This window comes from Aythya fuligula, chromosome 18, assembly GCF_009819795.1.
Source record: "Aythya fuligula isolate bAytFul2 chromosome 18, bAytFul2.pri, whole genome shotgun sequence".
NCBI lineage: Eukaryota > Metazoa > Chordata > Aves > Anseriformes > Anatidae > Aythya > Aythya fuligula.
The window spans coordinates 1,283,911-1,301,941 of NC_045576.1; the positions used below are offsets into that span (position 1 = coordinate 1,283,911).

The following is an 18,031-nucleotide window of genomic DNA, read 5'->3' on the forward strand; positions in this document are numbered from 1 at the left end:
CTCTCTCTAAACACAGTCCTGTCCTGCTGCAACCACAACACCAGGGATTTATTGCCACCTTTTGTACAAAAGGCAAATCATGCCCACTTCCATCTGTCCAAGACAAGAAGAGCTCAAACAGCTGGGGCTAAGGAGCCTAAAAGCTTCCTATGGTACAGTTGCCAAAACCTTTAAGATAGTCAACAGCATGGTGTGACCCCAGACTTGGGGCTAGTATCTGTGTATGGTTGGTATAGATAATATGTACGTGACCTGAATGCTCACCACCTGTCAGTGCGAGCCCACACGCATGCTTAGCTACAGTTTGGAGGAGCCCTCACATGGGCTGTGTTCTTGCTCTTCTCACAATGTCATCCAGTCATCAGACAGAAGAGGAGGACTCCAACCTTTCCTACAAGGATCTTAGACTAGAAATCCAGATGGGATTTTTGGGCATCTTAACAGCTGGCAGGCTTAACTGCAGGCATGCCTGTGGTGTCAGTATGGACACCCAATGGGGATGATGTTGGGAGAGAGGCCACTTCTTGCCCTGTCTGTGCTCCTAAAATATATGGAGAACAGACATAGCCAAAGGGGCTGTGCTCCAAAGGCCTTTTTTTTTTTTTTCTTTCTCTTTTTCTGTCCTATTAACCTAGAATATCCTCTGCTCAGCAAAGTATCACTCTGTAGTGTATGGACACATTACGTACAGAGCTGGAAATGGTGTCTCTCCTTTGGAGAACGTTCTAGCCTGGAGCTGTTTCTGCTCGAACACCTGGAGAAGATTTCCAACATGACAAGTTGATGGCAATGTAATTATCACTGGTCCTAGTGATGGGGCTGAACTTCCTACTCGCTGTGTGGCAGCAAAGCCTAGCGGGAAGGCAGCAGCTTTTGTGGGAATGGTCGTGTTTCCAAGTTTCTTGGTTAGCTTTGAGATATTGGCTTTCCCCTTTATGGCAAGTATGAGTGGGCTGAGACTCCACTTGCTGCAAAGGAGGAGCAAGATCTTTAGAGTGAAATATATGCCCAGTGATGAATTCATAGCTCCTGTCTTTGGTTCATGTCTGAGCTTCACTTGATCAGTTGTTTTCTGCTCCTTGGCTGGTGGGGAGGGAGGCTTCTCTCAAACTATCTCCTTTATCCTGGAAGCTCCTTAGGCAGAACCCCTCTTTCTGTGTCCTGTTTGTGCTGCCCAAGACAGTGGGGCTGTCTTGGCCCCTGCACAGCTTCTAAGGACCTGCTGCAGTAAAAATGGTTCTGGCCAGCAGAGCTTCTGGGTATTTATTGAAGAGTTCCATTTTTAATGTTTTAATGCATGGAAAACATTTTTTGTTACAGGAGAAAGGTATTTTGGGGAATGGAGGGTTAAATGAGATGGCATTGTAATCTAGTACTACTTCTAAATGGTTTCTTACATTGCCAAGTGACCTGGAAAAAGTAATTGAGAGAATACAATATTTTGAGCCACATCCACAAAGAAGCTTTTCTTTTCATTATCTACAACTCATACGCTGAAATACATTTCCCAGGAAAATGTATGTATCTTTCATACAAGGGTGCCCTTTGAAAGATTAATTTTCTACATATACATGGCAGATACAGGAGTGTCTGAAGTTTCACCTTTAATCTACCTCATCTGTATTTTGTTTGTTTTATGTTTTCCAGTTAACATTAGTAATGTGTATAAATACATAGATAATTATTTGGTGAAATGTTTTTATCTAATAAATTTTGATGACAGATCATAAAGCATTGTGTAAAGATACACAGAGATGATTTTAAAAATACTTACAACACAGCTAAAAGCCCATTATAAATTAGCAAACATGAGATTTATATGTGACTCCACAGCATGTTTTAACACTTTAAAGAAATGTAAGTAGGAAAATCCATTCTGCAGTTACTTAATAATGCAGTAGGTATCAATGTTACTTTAATTTGTTGAGGCATCATTCTTCCTTTGTAGAGCCCTAAACATAATGCTGTCAACATAGCCGTGACTCGCCTGGTTGGTGTTATTAATTTGTATTGGCCTGGTTATTTCCTATTAACTTTGTCCCAGTGTATCAAGTCTTTGCATTGCTAATCAGGATATAGGCTTTTTCTTTTTCTTTTTTTTTTTTTTTTTTTCTCTAGTGTCGCCTGATAATTTGCAAATGGATTTTCTTCAGTCTGTTCTGGAAGTTTTTAAGTCTTTTTTTTTAAGTCTTTTTTTTTTTAATTATTATTTATTTATTGTGTTATTTTTAAAAAATAAATTTAGATCAGAATGTTTTTGCAAGAATCCTTAGTATCTTATATAATAGCATCCTTGTTGATGCATGCACCCACTCCCAAGGGGAATTTGCTGGTTGATTAATCCCACTTCCATATGGTGAAGCCCTGCCTGCCCTTTTTACCCAGTCCTTAGTTGAATCCAGGCAGTAAAATACTCCTTGGACATTTTTGTATGTATGGGAATTGCTTTTTCTAAGTTCCAACAATGTTTCTGAAATGAGAGGTATGCTTCCCTCTGGGAACACCAGTATCTTTGGCTCAATGTTTGTAGAGAAAGTGGGGTGTGTAATCACTCTGAGAGAATGTACTTGGTCTGAGAAATGTTTTCTATACTCATTGTGTCTTAATTCAGTCTGCCTGTCTCCACACTACTTTATTAAGCCCAAGCAATCACAGTGTCATGGGGTTTGTCATCGATGTCTGTCTGTATGCTCACGAAAAAGCACCTACAAGCAGACACAGAGACTGGTCTGTGGATGTTTCACCTGCCTCCTGAGGCTGTGGACTGTACTGCTGGGTGGGTGGGCTGCAGAGATCAAGTGTCTGAGTTGGCTTCACTTATTGCAGCACTTCAGGTAATCCACACAAAGAGCGTCTGGAAGCCATTGTGGTCTTTCTGTCTCCTCACCTAGGCATTCAGGATTGTGTTCCAGAAAGCCATGGAGAGGGCACCTCCAGATGAGAACCTCAAAGTGCGAGTGCTGAACCTCATTGACAGCATTACCTTCTCCGTGTTCCAGTACACGACCCGAGGGCTGTTTGAGTGTGATAAATTGACCTACACTGCTCAAGTCACATTCCAGGTAAACACCACTGTTGTATGCCATTTGTATGCAATGAATTATTTTACTGGCAAAGATAACAGCATGTGGAGAAGGCCTGCACTGTTACAGCCATGGCCTCCAGCATCAAAGCAGCAAATACAAGGGTTGTGGAACTGATTTCCTTCTCTGCCTGTCTTGCTGATAACAGTCACAGATGCTGTGTTTGATTTGCATTACACTGACAAACGGTTGTTTGAGAGAGACATACCTGCTTGCAGAGCCTGAAGAACAGAAAAGGAAGCTGGTCTTTGAGTCTGATTATTTTTGCCAAAAGAAATGCATGTTACATAGCTGCTATTTTTTTTTTTTTTGTCTAGCGCAATACTATAATTTTTAGTCTACAATTTGAGCAAGGAGACATTTGTATACCTCTGTGCTGAAATCAAATTCAGACAGTAAACAGCTCTTGGCATTATGTTATGAAGTTGTTACTAAGTTTGTGCAGTGAATGACTACTTAAATGCCTCGACATGTAGAATGCAGACGTGAACCAAATTTGAGCTGCACAAATACTGCACAGGTCTGCCAGTGATTGCCATGATCTTTTTTTTAATTCTACATAGCAAAATACTGTGTGTAAAAGAAAAGGTAAATATATATATATGAATGGAACTAATGGTATATTTAATTAATTGTCTGCGTGTTAAGGGTCAACTTATTTTTTACAGTCAGGCTTAATTCTGAACCAAAAGACACCTACGTTTTCAAATATATTTGAATAAATTTAAATAATTTATTAATAAGCATTATATATATAATACTTATATAATAAGTATTATATATATTATATAAGTAGCACACATCACTACATCATGCTTTGAAAATAGTTAAGGAATCACTTCAGCACATCAGGAAAACCAACATTCACAGTTACAGTTAGATAATGAGACCCAGGATTCTCCAGTATAAAAAAGTAGCTGGCTATTGAACTGAGTAGCTCATTACCATCATTGGTGGAGGAGATGCCAGGCATGCTTCTGAAGCCATTGCCCTGTAGGCAATAATGAGGTACAGCCTAGCATTTGTGACAGTGAAATGAGAAACTCACCATTCCAGCACTGCTCTTTCTCCTCCCAGAAACTGTTCAGGATTGTTGGACTTTGTCTCTGGCATTTCGGCAGTCTGTCAGTACACTTGGAATGGCAGTTCCAGCTGGGATCATGAACCCACAGGGCTCTCCAGAATTACCTCAAGTATTTTTCTGGCAGTCTTACTCCACGTGTTCCCCAGAGACACCATTGGTGCTAAAAACACTGGGAGTAGCTGAATGGCCAGATGCTCTTCAGCTCTCTGTTGTCTGAGATCTCAGGGACCTGCTTATTTTCTTGGTGCACGTAGTGTGAGGCTTCTGTTAGCACTCTCTCATACTGGAGTATGTCTCCTGTTACTTTCAAAATTGAACAAGATGGTGAGAGATGGGCAAGACCTTAGTAGCAAGGGATGCTACCCTAGGGATACATGCTGTGGTTCCTTGCAGGAGTTATCTGTTATTTAGCTGCAGATATCAAGTACAGGGACTGCAGCACATCCTCCAACCCGTGTCTCTGCCAGCAGTGTGAACCTAAACTACAGCTTTTGCCACATACATGTAGTTTTCCTATATATTGACCTTCTTAAGTTGCCTGTCTTTATGATTATTCTGGGTTCTCTTTTGGGGAAACCCAAAGCATCTGTAGGGTTTGTTTCATCACACCCCTCTAATATTGGGCACTGTGTACTTTTTAGCTGAGCATTTGACAGCTACTTGAGTTGAATAACTAATCTGATAGAGTACGTCACTGCTTTGTATCCTGACTGCTCAAGAATATCTTGTTTGTTTGAAATTACAGATACTTCTGATGAGTAAAGAAATCAACGCACTAGAACTGGATTTCCTACTAAGATACCCAGCACAGACCAGGGTCACAAGCCCTGTGGAGTTCCTGTCTAATTACTCCTGGGGAGGAATCAAGGTACCTTTCATCTGAGCTGTGTGAAATCAGCATCCCGTGTCTCTTCTGAGGGCCTTTCAGCAGCCGTCAGATCAGACCTTATAGCACTGGGTGAGCAAAGTTCTGACCATGTATAAGAAGCAGCACAAAAATGCCACAGAAATTGAGAGTTCTGTAGGTACCTACAGTTGGGTAAAATATACTTTAAGGTAAAAGATCAATTTTGTGGGCTCTTTGTGACTCTACTCCTGATGTGTGTCTCCGAGAAGGTGATTTTTCCCATTGAGATTTAGCCTTTTCTCTCTGTAAGATGGGAATGAGAATGTCCTCTGGGTGTTGTGGTTACAGATTGTAAAGGACATTGACATCTTCACTGTATGTTGGAGGAGGTGAGACTTAAAGGCATATATGACCATCTGCAGAGATGTCCTAGGACAGAGCAGTGCCAGGTGATAGACCTACAAAAAATGCTATCGTGGCAGTGAGGCAGTCTAACAACTGCCATGTGTTTTGGAGCGAGAGCTGAGGAAGAGCATCCTAGAGAGGTGTGCATTACCCCAACTTTGCACCCGTTTTTCAACAGATGTGAATTGTGCTGGATTTGGACCTGATTCAGCAGGGCATGATTTGTTTTATGGAAGGGATAGGAATATTTTTCAAGTTACACGTGTTTGTTCACACCTTGCCTGAGATTGTACCTTTGTTTTATTGTGACAGCTGATCATTCTCTGGCACCTGCTGGGATTTAAGAATCAATTTTATTTATAACATGCTGCTTTTATGGGACATTTCTGTGGTTCTGTGAAGTGGGGAGGAAAGACATCCTGGTTTCATCAGAATAGTTCTTAAAATTTCTTCTGGGACATTGGCATTTCCCTTCCTTTCCCTTCTAACACACTGAGAGTGTGTCTAGTTCCTGGAGGATGACCAGACAAGGTCTTAAGGTCCAAGACATCTCTGATATTATTTTCCTGTTCATACAACTTCTGGTGGCTAACCAGAGTTTTGCAGAAGTCCTGGCTTGTGGTGCCACATGTCCTAGTCAAGGCTATGCTCGGCTGTGCTTTGCTTGGCAAACACCTTCTTTTAAGGTAACCCAGAGACAGAACTCTAAGTTCAGGCAACAGTTCGGAAATCAAATGGAGTTGATGCTGCTAGTCCAGGTCACCCACAGAGATTTCAAATGATGGTGAGGAAATATTCATGCCAAACATCTCTGCTCTGACCAGGAATTACCATCTCTACCTCTTCACCAGCAGTGAAGGTGGAGCCTCTTCCTCATTCTGCAAACAGAAGCAACCTAGCTCATCCTGAAAATGTCACTATCACATTTTCAGCCATAAAATAAATCTGTAACTTCTTGCTAAACTAACTAGCCCTGTTCATCCTCTCAAAGATGTATTTCCATAATAATGGAGGATTTAAAAAAAAATAAAAATCTACGCCCTTTTCTTTAATCACCTTTTGTTTACTATTGGTGCTTTGCTGTTTAGACAGCAGCAGCTTTCTTTTTGTTATCCCTTTGAAGACAAATTAAATGAACACTTAAGGTTAACACACATAATTAGGGAAGCTCAGCCACTAAGCCCATGCTTAGCAATAGCGTATTTTTTCTTTGGACTGTGTGGTGTTTATAGATCGTACCTGCACATACATGTTATTGTTTGAAATGTCAGGCTTTCTAAACTCTGCTCTGTCCCTGCTCATGTTTAGCATGGGGATATAAATCATGAACTCTGCATTTCAGTTCCTCAAGTCCTTCTGAGCTGGAATTCTTTACTGACTGAAAGGGTTCTGCACTGCAAAGCTTCTTTCTACTTCAGTCTTACAAGCTTCTTCTGGAAGGTGAACTTACTTCCACCATATATTGCACAGGTATCAGGCTCTGATTCTCCTTTTGGAGATCCTTTGGTGCATCATAGAAAACATTATACTCGTAGTGCACAAGGATGCCTTTATCAACCCTGCCTGAAGGTGAAACACTCTCCATGCAGACACCTTCTCTATTTGCAGTGAGTTTTCTGCTTCGTGAGATGATGCTTTCTGTGCCAGCCAGCTCCATTCCACACGTGGGTATAACGGCCTTTCATGTACCCCTGTGCTCCATCATGATTGCTGCAACTGCCTCACTACTGTGATGACGTTGGTACAGTCAGCTCAGGCTTATAAACACCAGAAGGAACATCAACTCCCTATCATTCATTCTTCAGACTTAATTCTTGCCATTCTTGTGTATTTGACATATCCAGGAGAAAGAGCATTGAAGTGCACAGCATACTGTGTCTGAGCTGGCCATGAGACCAGTGGTAAGGAGCTCATACTCATCAGAGCTCAAACAGTGTCAGTGCATAACTGCACAAGGTTGTCTTCTTTTCCATCAGCTGCATGCCCCAGCTTTATTGCCAGCAGCAGCCTGCACTCCACTATCTTTCGCCCATCCATCCGAAATTGATGTGGTGTTGGGTAGCTATCACTCAGTCGCTATGTGTATGGGGATTGCTGGAGAATTATTGTGAGACACGTAGAAATGTAGAGGGAGCATAGAAGTGGACTGCCGCCTGAAGCTGAATTGCAGTAACTGGTTTTCTTTGAGGTAAGCCCTTCCCACTCAGCTTCCTCTCTCCTTTTGAGTCTCTTGGGGTTTGTGATTGAGATGGAAACTGCGCAATACCAAGAAGAAGCTGCTCTGTGCACCCTTTTGCTGAGCTGTAAGATGGCAGGATGTGAATGCGTCCAGGAGGGCTCCAAGAATGAGATGTCTCTAACCACACTGTGCATCTGCTGTCCCCGTGAACTGCACATCTCGAGGAGCTGCAGCCACTGGTCAATAATCTGCCCTAACTTAACATATTTCAGGATTTCTGGATAATGAATTCTTCATTATCGGCTACTGAATACTCTTCAGATTGTCTTTTGTGATGATTGTTTGCAATATTGATTCTACTATAAATAATACAGCTGATGTCAACTTTATTAGTGTTTATGTTCTATTAATGTGTGTTGTTTTATTAGCCTTTGAGTTTTTGGCAACTCCAGCTACTTGAGGCATAGTTTTAGTACAATCACATTTTGTCACAGACTGCTATAATTAGGTTAATTAGTCATGGCTTCTATACAGCTTATTAGCAGGCTAAAATCTCCTTTTCTTTTATCAGAAAGATTAAGTGCTGTAATAAATTGTTTCTTCAACAAAGCTTGAGCAAAATACATTTCAGATTCATATTTCAAATTTGAAGTGGAATTTAGCATTCTGTATAATTTTTTCAGAGGAACATTGAAAATGCTCCTGCACAAAACACTGCATTTGCCAGAGGTATCAGGCCAAGATAGCTGTGCCAAAAGAAATGAATATTGATATTTGTGGCCCATTCTGTGCCTCCAATTTTGGGCACATTAACCTCAAAGAAAACCTCATTAAATGTTGAGGACTCTCGGCATACAAACAGCCTTGTGTAACTTAGCAGATTATTTCTTATTGTTGTTTGATTAATAATATATACAGGCTAATAGTGCTCTGCAGTTGTGCAGCTGTTTTCAGCTCATGATACTTGCTCAGTTGACACACATTTATGGTTTTATCTTCCAGCTTCTTTTAAGTTCAGCAAAAAGTTTCCCAGAGCTGTGTGCCAGGGAAGCTCAATATTTACTACTGAATGAAGAAATCCATGTACCTGTCTAGAAGGGCTCAGTTTTTAGGGAAAGGTAATATTTTTTATTAGATCTGCTGATATTCTTGGAAAAATAGGTAAGTTACAAGCTTTTTAGTGCTTTCTTAAGCCTGGCACAGGAACTGAATTCAAACTTAGTACAGGTTGAGAAAAAGCTGCTCTGAGCTTAACTCAATTCAGTTCCTTAGTCAGCCTTTATGGGAGAAGATAATTCCTGTGGAGCCCTTGTGGAGGCACATTTGTTAGCTCTGGAGTAAGGGGAGAGGTTAGCAGAGGACACAGCTGCCAGCCTCGGTGCAAATACTGCCTCTGGCTTGTGGAAGGGTTAGTTAAGAGCAGGATAGGGAGAAAACTACGCCACTGAGTAAATCTAGTACCTTTCCTGAGTCCTTGACTTACGTGTTCCATAGTGTTGGTTGTTTCAGTTACCACTATTGTGGGTATTTAATAGTGATCCCTTGAGAAGTCAGAAGTATTCTTTTACTGAGGTTTTCTCTCTTTTTTCAATTTCCTTTATTACAACTCAATATAATTGCTTCACCTGCTGTGTTCCCTGTTCTTAGCTTGAAAGTTGTGGTTTCTGTTGGTACTTCTGAAGAAGTTTTCTTCTCTGCGTGCATGCTTGTCTGTTTCTTCTGACTGTTGGTCACTTTTATGTGTAAATGTATAGCCACACCTTAGACCACAGCGATACAATGCTGCTACTGCTTGAACTGCATAGGGCATCAGGCCAGAAATGTGTGCAAGGGACCACTTTTTCTTCCCCCCCCCCCCCCCCCCCCCCCCTTTTTTTTTTTTTTTAAGATTGAACTTAAAACAGAATCAGTGTAGAGGTGGTCCTTTGTAGGTTTTTCCCCATTTTTTCTCCCTTCCTTTGTTGGAAAATCTCCAGTGCCAAAAGACCATGGAATCACGGAATGATGAGGATGGAAGGGACCTCTGGAGGTCATCTGGTCCAACTCCCTGCACAGGCAGGGCCACCTAGACCAGGCTGCCCAGAACCATGTTCAGGTGGCTTTTGAAGATTTCCACGGAGGGAAACTCAATTTCCTCTGTGTACAACCTGAAGCTGAAGGTATTGTTACCTGTATAGGAGATGAGGATTGTCTGAAATGATGCACTGGGGTCCCTTCAACCCAGAGCAGCATGTAGAGCTGCTCTTCATCTGTCCAGAAGGCAGTCAGCTCATGCCATGGTTCTGCTCTGAGCATGGATACAGAAATGGCATCATCAGGTTCTGTGTGTCAATGTGGCCCTTGCTTTTGTGGTTGCCTTGGCTGCAACTAGCCCTTTTTAGGAGATTGGGGTGGGTCTCAGGCCACTGAGACTAGCTCAGTGTTGGTGAATGGATTTCTCTGTGTCTCCCAATGCTCTGTGCTGCAAACTTCTCCCATGCTCCAGCTCCCTTTGTGCTCCCTTCCTGTGGAGCCATGTCCACATTGACCCCATGGCCTTGTGCCTCCTGTAGAACCATTGCCTGTGATTAACTGTGTGTGCATTTGGCTCCTGCCTTGACAGCCTGTTCCCTCAGGCTGGATAGAGGCAGCACTGGATCTCCATTACATAAATGAACATTTCCCAAGTCTGATTTTCTTTGTGATATTTTCTGCAGTGCATTCTCATTGCTGAATGCAGATGTGTCCCATAGGATAAGTGAAGCTAGTTAATAAACAGCAAGAATACACCTGGCCAACTTGGATTACTTCTTCATCCCAATCATTTCCCCCCTCTTTTTCTGAAGAGGAAGAATTTTCATTATGTAGATATGAAAACGCTACTGAAAAGGCATTGTTTAATAACGTGATGTTGAATAATGAGCTCTAAATACTGAATTCAGCTTTCGAGGAGGAGAACAGCAGTAGACAAAGTAGTGTATTAACTCCATATTTATAATTTTGCAGAATGTGGATGATAACATTTTGTGTGTGGCTTATGAGAAAAAATGCCATATCATATATTTTACATTTAAGAAAACTGGATTTTCCTGACAAAAGAACAGAAAATGCTCTTCCAACATTCACTTTATACAGTTTTCAGACCCTGAAATTTTTCATTCTCATCAAAGATTCATTGTGATACAGACTGCTGCATATATTGTGTTCTTTTCACATAAGCAAGGTCCTTTGATCAGGCTGGTCAGATATGAAAGACTTGCAGCTCACAGCTTTCTGTGTACATTCAAAATTATTATTATGCTAGAGAATCATAGTCTTAATTAAATCTCTTCCATTAACTCAGTTAACTCAGTTCTTTAGATGTACAGCCTTTTAGTGCATCTTTGATAGAAAACATTGATTATGACACTCCAATGTGCATTTATCTGCTCTCATCTGTAAGTTTCTTAAGGACATTCATCTGTCCTCACCAGCAGTCAAGTCTCAGAGAAATATTCACAGCATCTCAGAATACTACTTGAGATCCTTCTGTCTTTTGTTTCCTTTTCTTTTTTAACCTGCTGGCTAATCATGTGATATTTATCTGAGATACAGCAGAGATTTTGATCTCATCAAATATTTAAAGACGTACTTTGTTGGTTTGATTGCAGAGTGGAAATTGAGTTTTTCTGGATGTCTCTATGGCCATGTCCTTCAATTGCAGTGCACCCTGCCATGACTTGGAGCCTGCCGTTAGTTGGTCATTTTGAATGGTAAATTCCTTGCTCCCTCTAAATGGAATGGAAAAGATATCTTTTAGATATCATATATATATATATATATATATTTATATATATAAAAATATTATATATATATATATATATTTAGACATTGTGTATTTTTAATGTCATATTGCTTTGCTTGAAAGATAGGAAAAAAAATCAGTTGCAGTGCACTCCTGAAAAGATTCGAGTAAGCTGTGGTCCCAAAAGTGGCTGCAGAGAGCAGAGCTCTGCTAACAATGAGGGGAGTGCAAGCAGTCATCCCACTTTGGACCCAAAATATTGTGCCTAGGTATGTAAGATGTGTTTAGAAGGGCAATGAAGGGAGATGGCTGGGATATGGCTCCTCTTTATAAGTTCATCTGTTTAAATCTACATCTTCTGTAAAGGTTCTGTTTGAGCTCCTTATTTCTGTAACATGGTACAGCTCATAACTGTTTCCTTTGCGTGGCAGTGTTGAGGCACTAAGTGTCTGAGGCATAGTTCAGCTGACCTCTGACATCTCTAGAGCCATCTCTGGAACCCTGCTGGTAACACCAAGAAGAACATAATAAGATGGCCTTCTGCGGAGGCACTGATGATCTGAGAACCATCCCCACTGTGTGCACCACAGTGCACCTCACTATCACCAGTACCTGAATAGGAACGCCCTTGTGCAATGAATATAGTCCAACAGAGTCGTGGGGACACACTCACCACTTCACTCAGAGTTGTCCAGGCCTCTGCCCTGGACAAGTCTGGTTTGATCTTTGCATATTGCATTTCCCGAAGGATGTGTAGATTCTGGAAACAGAGGCAAGCAGTGAGAAGTGTCATGAGAACATGACTGTGAGGAGAGATTGAGGAGGAGAAAAGGAGGAGTTATGTCTGACGGCCTGAAGACTGAGGGTACAATCTTCAAAAAGGCTTCTCTGAAGGGAAGAGAGCAATCAGTTTTATAAATAAGTCGAAGATAGAGCAAGAGACATCTCAAAGTACTGCTCAAAAGATTCCCACTGGACATTTGGAAAATGTGTGACAGAGGACAGTGAAGGACTGGCATAGATAGCTTGTGATTGAAGTTTGACAAAACCATCATGTCTTTATTTTTACCTTCAGAAGAGATTTCCTCATGAGTTGAATAATGCAGGTAGTGTAGCTAAACAGAGAACAACACCTTCAGTGAATGAATAATACAAGCAAAAACCTAGTCTTGGAAAGATGGAAATAATCCATCATTTTCTACATTAATTCTCCTAGTTAACAGTAGTATTCAGATGGAGTAATTCATCTGCCTATATGTCTCCTTCCTGAATGATCCAATCTATCAGTTTGAGCCAGATGCAGGTTTGACTTCTTCCAGGAGCTCTCTTTCTCCAGCTGTGAGGATGCTGGTATTCCTAAGGAGATGTGAGCCACCCACAGGAAATGAAGAAAAGAAATTATGAATATTTACTTATATAAGCATAATTTACAGTGTGGGTGGACAACGGAAGACCTTCAGAGGATGTATTGAAAACAAATGAAGTTGTTTCCAAGTGTCATACATTCATGCAGCCACTCTGCTTTAACCCCATTGCAAATTTCACACATAAACTTCTCCAAACTATACAATGCCATGTACAGACAGATAGCCTAGGATGCTGAGTTGTGATGGGACTTCCCTGTTCCTCCCTGGGAGCACTGTGTCTCCCAGGCAGGTTGCTGGAACATAGCTCCAACATGCGCAGCCAAGCTGTGGGGACAGCTGCCCAGCTAGAATGCTTTAAATTACTGCAGCGTTAGTAGGCTTTGAATCTAATCCTAATTCTCATTTTGGAAGCACTCCTAACCTGGATAGCAAACCTAACCTAGCATCTGTATTACTTAGCAAAGTATTACTTTCCATGTTAGTTATGGTGGAGCAGAGCATGGTAATGAGGAGCTGCTTTGGCTAGGCTTGCCCCAGAGCTGTTAAGAATAGAGCTAGATGATGCTGGGGTAGGATATTTTAAATTATGGAAATAGTATATATATAATAAAGTCTTTAAAATGTTTTCTTTTAGTGCCAGTGGGAAGAAAACAAAGAGATAATCTCTTTTTGATTTAGATTAAATAAAATGTTATGAAGCAGTGTCTAAACTTGGGACCAGTTTCGACTGCGTAGTGTCCTTAGAAGAACTGTCTTTTTGTGATAAGAGTATATGTGCTTTCTCTAATAGATTTACAAAAGCTTGTTGCTGTATATCTGGCAATAGAAGATAAATTGCATGTGGCAGCAATGATACCAGGCCTAAGAAGCTGTTCTTTCCACTGGAGATTCAGCCTCTGGAGGCAGCAAGCAGTGAGGGTGAGATGAGTACCTCATCTCATTGTGCCCATCTGCCTAGGACCTCTCCTTGTCCTTCTGAGACATTGTCATGTCCTTGTCTTCAGGCTCTTTCCCTTTTCCTTTTGGCCTCTGGTTGATTCTCTCAAGGAGTGCACATCAGCAACTCTTGTGCTGTGGTAACTAGGGTTTCCTTCTCCAAGATGATGGCTGATACTCACTGTATTCCCTACAAGCTTGGGGGAAAAGAGTGGGTTTACATTTGTGAGTTTGTGAACTTCATGGAACTGCTGACATTTCAGCTCCAATTTAAAGTTGGTTCTGACTTAGAGGAGAAACTGTCAAAGCAAACTGAAGTGATAAAGCAAATTGTCTGTGATTCAGTGAATGAAAAATCACTCAGAGAGAACAACAATCCGTGCTTTGACATAGTGTGAGAAGCCCTGTTTTGCTGGCAAAGTCTTATTTTGTGATATAAACCAAAGACCCTCCTGTTTCCAGCCATCGGAGATGATTATAATGTGGGTTGCATAGACGAGAACTAGAGCCCTCCAGTCCTTTTGCTCATATTTTATTTTGGTCAATGTTTTTTGTCTCTCTTCATTTCCATGACAACTTTAATTGACAAATTTATTCTTCATTATGTTGACAAAAATAGCCTTACTACACAGGTTGATCTGTCCCTATCTATGTTCCTGCTTTACCTCCTGCTGCTTGGAAACAGTGATATATTATTGTTGGTCTAAGATTCTTGGAAAATATCTCAGCAGGTATTGAAAAGCAATTAATATTCACAGAAAGATTACTGATTGAGATAGCTTTCACTGCTGCAGCTTTTAAATAGTAACATATCTTATTAATACCATCAGTCCTAATAAATGCAATTAAAATTGTTGACTAATGAAAATTTTAGTGTTAATTTATATAATAGAGACTTTATACTTGCAATTAGAGCTTTCTTAATTCTGCAACATGTTGTTCAGGGAGAGAGGGAGACTATCATCTCTGATTACATGTCTGTCATTCTGTAAGAAGAAAGCAGTTTTTCAGAGTCTCCCTTGTTAACATCACTAAGAGAATTCTCGAAGCAGCAGCAGCAGCCAAAGTTCTGAAGTGATATTTTAAGTAACTCACTTCAAAAGTCAACAATGTTAAAATGTTTTATATAAGCACTTGCACTGATGAATCCACTGAATTCAGCATTTATTACTGTTTTGTGCGCAGGTAGGAGAGGTGCATCAAATATATTTATCACTGCAAGGACAAGACACTTGGCAGATCAGAATGTATGGTGTTGCTCCAGTGAATTTCAGTTTCTCATGTTCTGTATACTGGTTTCCAGTTTTCCACAGAAAGCAAGATGTGGCTCTGATTTTAGAGCAATGGCTTCTGCTGCTGAAATTTCTCCACATCACAAATAATCCACTCTTGGAAGCAACATCTGTTGAGTCACTACTTTGCTCACACCCTTCTTCACACAGTTCTCAGTGTCCCTGGCAGTTTGGCATGGAGACGAAGTCAGTCCATTCTGCAGCTATTGAGTGGTATTGCATGTGCTCTGCTCTCATCTTTTTTTTGTAGAGTTACCGATGAAATGATGACTTTGGTCAAGGCTTGACTTGTTCCAGAAGCATGTATAGAAATATCTACAAGTAAATCTGTGCCTATAGCTCTGACTCTGGTCCTTGAGCACTTGACCTATGAAGAAAGATAGAGTGTCTTGTATAGGTTGAAGAAGACAACCATGCAGCAGCATCATAGCAGCCTACAGCTTCTGTTAGGACAGCTGAGGGATGACTGAGCCAAGCTCTCCTTGTTAGTTGCAGTGAATGTAATAAAAGTTTCAACTGTCACAGATTGCAGCTAGGGTGGTTCAGATTTGACATAATCTTTGCCAAGAGGGTAGTGCAGCTCTACAACAGAACACCCAGAGGGGCTGAGGAGGCTCCATTTTAGAGTTCAGCATTTTGGTACCATGGTTCAGCATTTTGGTACCATGGCTCCCAGCATGAGATTAGACTGGAAACCTCCTGAAGATTTTTCCAACCATTGCATCTGTTATGCTATGAGTGTAATATTCAGCAAATGTTCTGTGTCAGTGGCACTGACGGGGATCAACCTTGTGACCTCTTTCTCTCCATCATCTACTGGTGTTCTCACTGCTGAAAGCATGAACTCATTCATTATAAGGAGCCTATTTGATGTGCTTTTTCCCCTGGTTCACTCTCCAGGTTGAAGCATGGTTCTAAGTAAACTCAGTCTGTTAGAAAGACCAAAGTTTAACCCTGCTCTCCTACTCTCATTGGGAAGCCTTTCCAGAGGGACAGTATGGCTTTCCTTCCATTCCAGCAGAGTGGCCTGCAGTGTCTTCTGCCTTATTTGCAACAGCATCATATCCAAGGCAATCTCTCAGCGGTTCTGTCAAGGCATTTGCTTGACTTTCAAAGCCCTTTGAAAAATGTGTATTTTTTCAGTTGATCTGAACAAGGTATGACACCAGCATTTTTCAAGGCGCTTTCTTGACTGTTTTCTGTAGCAGAGCTGTATGGGATGTGAGCTGGAGCATTAATGGTGCGGAACACCTCTGCCCATCAAGAAGTTTCTGCTTTGCTCTGAGCATGTCCTTCTGTTTCTATAGCAAATAGCTCATTCACTGTCTTTTATACACCACTTGTCTTTTCCTCTTCATGTTCAACTGCTTGCAGCTTTAGATTATGCAAAATATGCTGAAGATGTTTGTTTCAGCGAGAATTTTGCTTGAAATCCAAAAGAACCTTACAAGTAGTGCAATATGTTTTGCTACCACTTGTATGAAAGATAATTTGGATTCTTTACTTCTCTGCGTAATATTTATAGACACCACTTCTTTACAGTGGCAGGAACATTAAAAAAAAAGAAAAAACTCTAGCTACATTTTCATTGTAATTATCATTTAGGCACTTCATTGCTCAGCTGTACATCACCTCCGGATGTTCCTCAGCTACCTGTTTCTGCTACAGGCCTGTAGCACCAAGAAGCTAGACTTTGTATTTGGGACATGAAGAACCCAGTGATCTTACACTGGCACAGTAGTTTACATGTGTTTATACAAAGCATGTCTATACAAAGGCATCACCTGCCCATTGGGCTATATCTTAGAGGTCTTTTCCAACCTAAACAATTCTATAATTCTTGGATTTACAGTTTGCATTTAATGAGATTTGTGGGTCTGTGGTTGCTCAGCTGCATGGCGAAGTCCCAGTTTTGTAGTTTCTCACAGTGCATGCACCAAGCTATGCAGACAGCACCCCAGACCCAAAGGCAGGTTTTACCATCAGTTGTGGTTTTGCTGCGCAATGCCTTCTGTTGAAGCAGCAGGGAGACTATTTACAGACTTGCAGCTCATGGGAATGCCAGCAGTGTGCTCTCCTGTCAGAGGTGGGCTCACGGTTTCCAGCCCACATTCAAATCACTCATTTCTGGGATAACTCATAGTACCACGTGCTGGCTACCTGAGATTGTTGAGTTCTGGTTTTGAAACAAGGAGAGCAGATTTCCTCTCACTTTGGGTTATGGAAAGCTGCATTGTGGATGACGCCAGATTTTCCTGTGTTGTCCCTTCCAAACTCCCATGTCACCATGCCTGCGCTGCAGGGGAGAAGACCTGGATGCAGTTGTGGCTTCATTGGCAGGAGAATGTCCTCGCAGTTATGTGGGTGGAAGCCTCAGGGAATCTGTGTTAGGTGCAGCATGATTTTAGAGCTGACACTCTGTGGGCAGCCTTGAGACGTGCTTCAGTTCAGAAGATGCAGGTGGCAAAAAAACCCCTCAGAGCATGTACCTTCCACAAGTATGAAACTGTCCCCAGTCCCCCTTTGCTGTGGCCTTGCAAATCACCCACGTTGATATCTGTTACTGTGACAATGTGCTGACAACAGAGCAGGGAAAAGGAGAAAGGACAAAATCTGATCTTTGTGGGGTTCTGGTTGTGGTTCCCAGGCTCCAACTATGGCCTTTCTGATAGAGGAAAGCATGAGCAGCCAGTAGTGTTAGAAAAACAGTTCAAGTTCAAGGACATATAGGACTGTTTTTCTGAAGACCTTCCTTGAATTTTCTAGGCTCTCTCATCTATGGAAGAATTCAGAAACTTGGATCGGGATATTGAGGGTTCTGCAAAACGGTGGAAGAAGTTTGTTGAATCTGAGTGTCCTGAAAAGGAGAAGTTTCCCCAGGAATGGAAGAACAAGTCAGCTCTGCAGCGCCTGTGCATAATGAGAGCTATCCGTCCTGACCGCATGACCTACGCAGTCAGGTAGGGGTGCTTCTTCACTGGCTCTGTAATGCTCTTGCTTATCAGGCAACGTTGGGTCGGTGTTTTCTAGGGAACAGGAGTAATTCAGGAATATGTTTAGATTTATTTATTATGG

The 18,031-nt window shown here is 41.4% G+C and overlaps 1 protein-coding gene across 1 annotated transcript in view; it reads left to right on the forward strand.

Moving 5' to 3' along the window:
• Positions 1-18,031, forward strand: part of DNAH9 (dynein axonemal heavy chain 9) — a 194,174-nt gene that overhangs the window by 127,344 nt on the left and 48,799 nt on the right. The window contains exons 56-58 of the mRNA XM_032199711.1: positions 2,892-3,062; positions 4,913-5,035; positions 17,723-17,916. Coding sequence (XP_032055602.1) covers positions 2,892-3,062; positions 4,913-5,035; positions 17,723-17,916 — 488 coding nt within the window. The remainder of the gene's footprint in view (positions 1-2,891; positions 3,063-4,912; positions 5,036-17,722; positions 17,917-18,031) is intronic.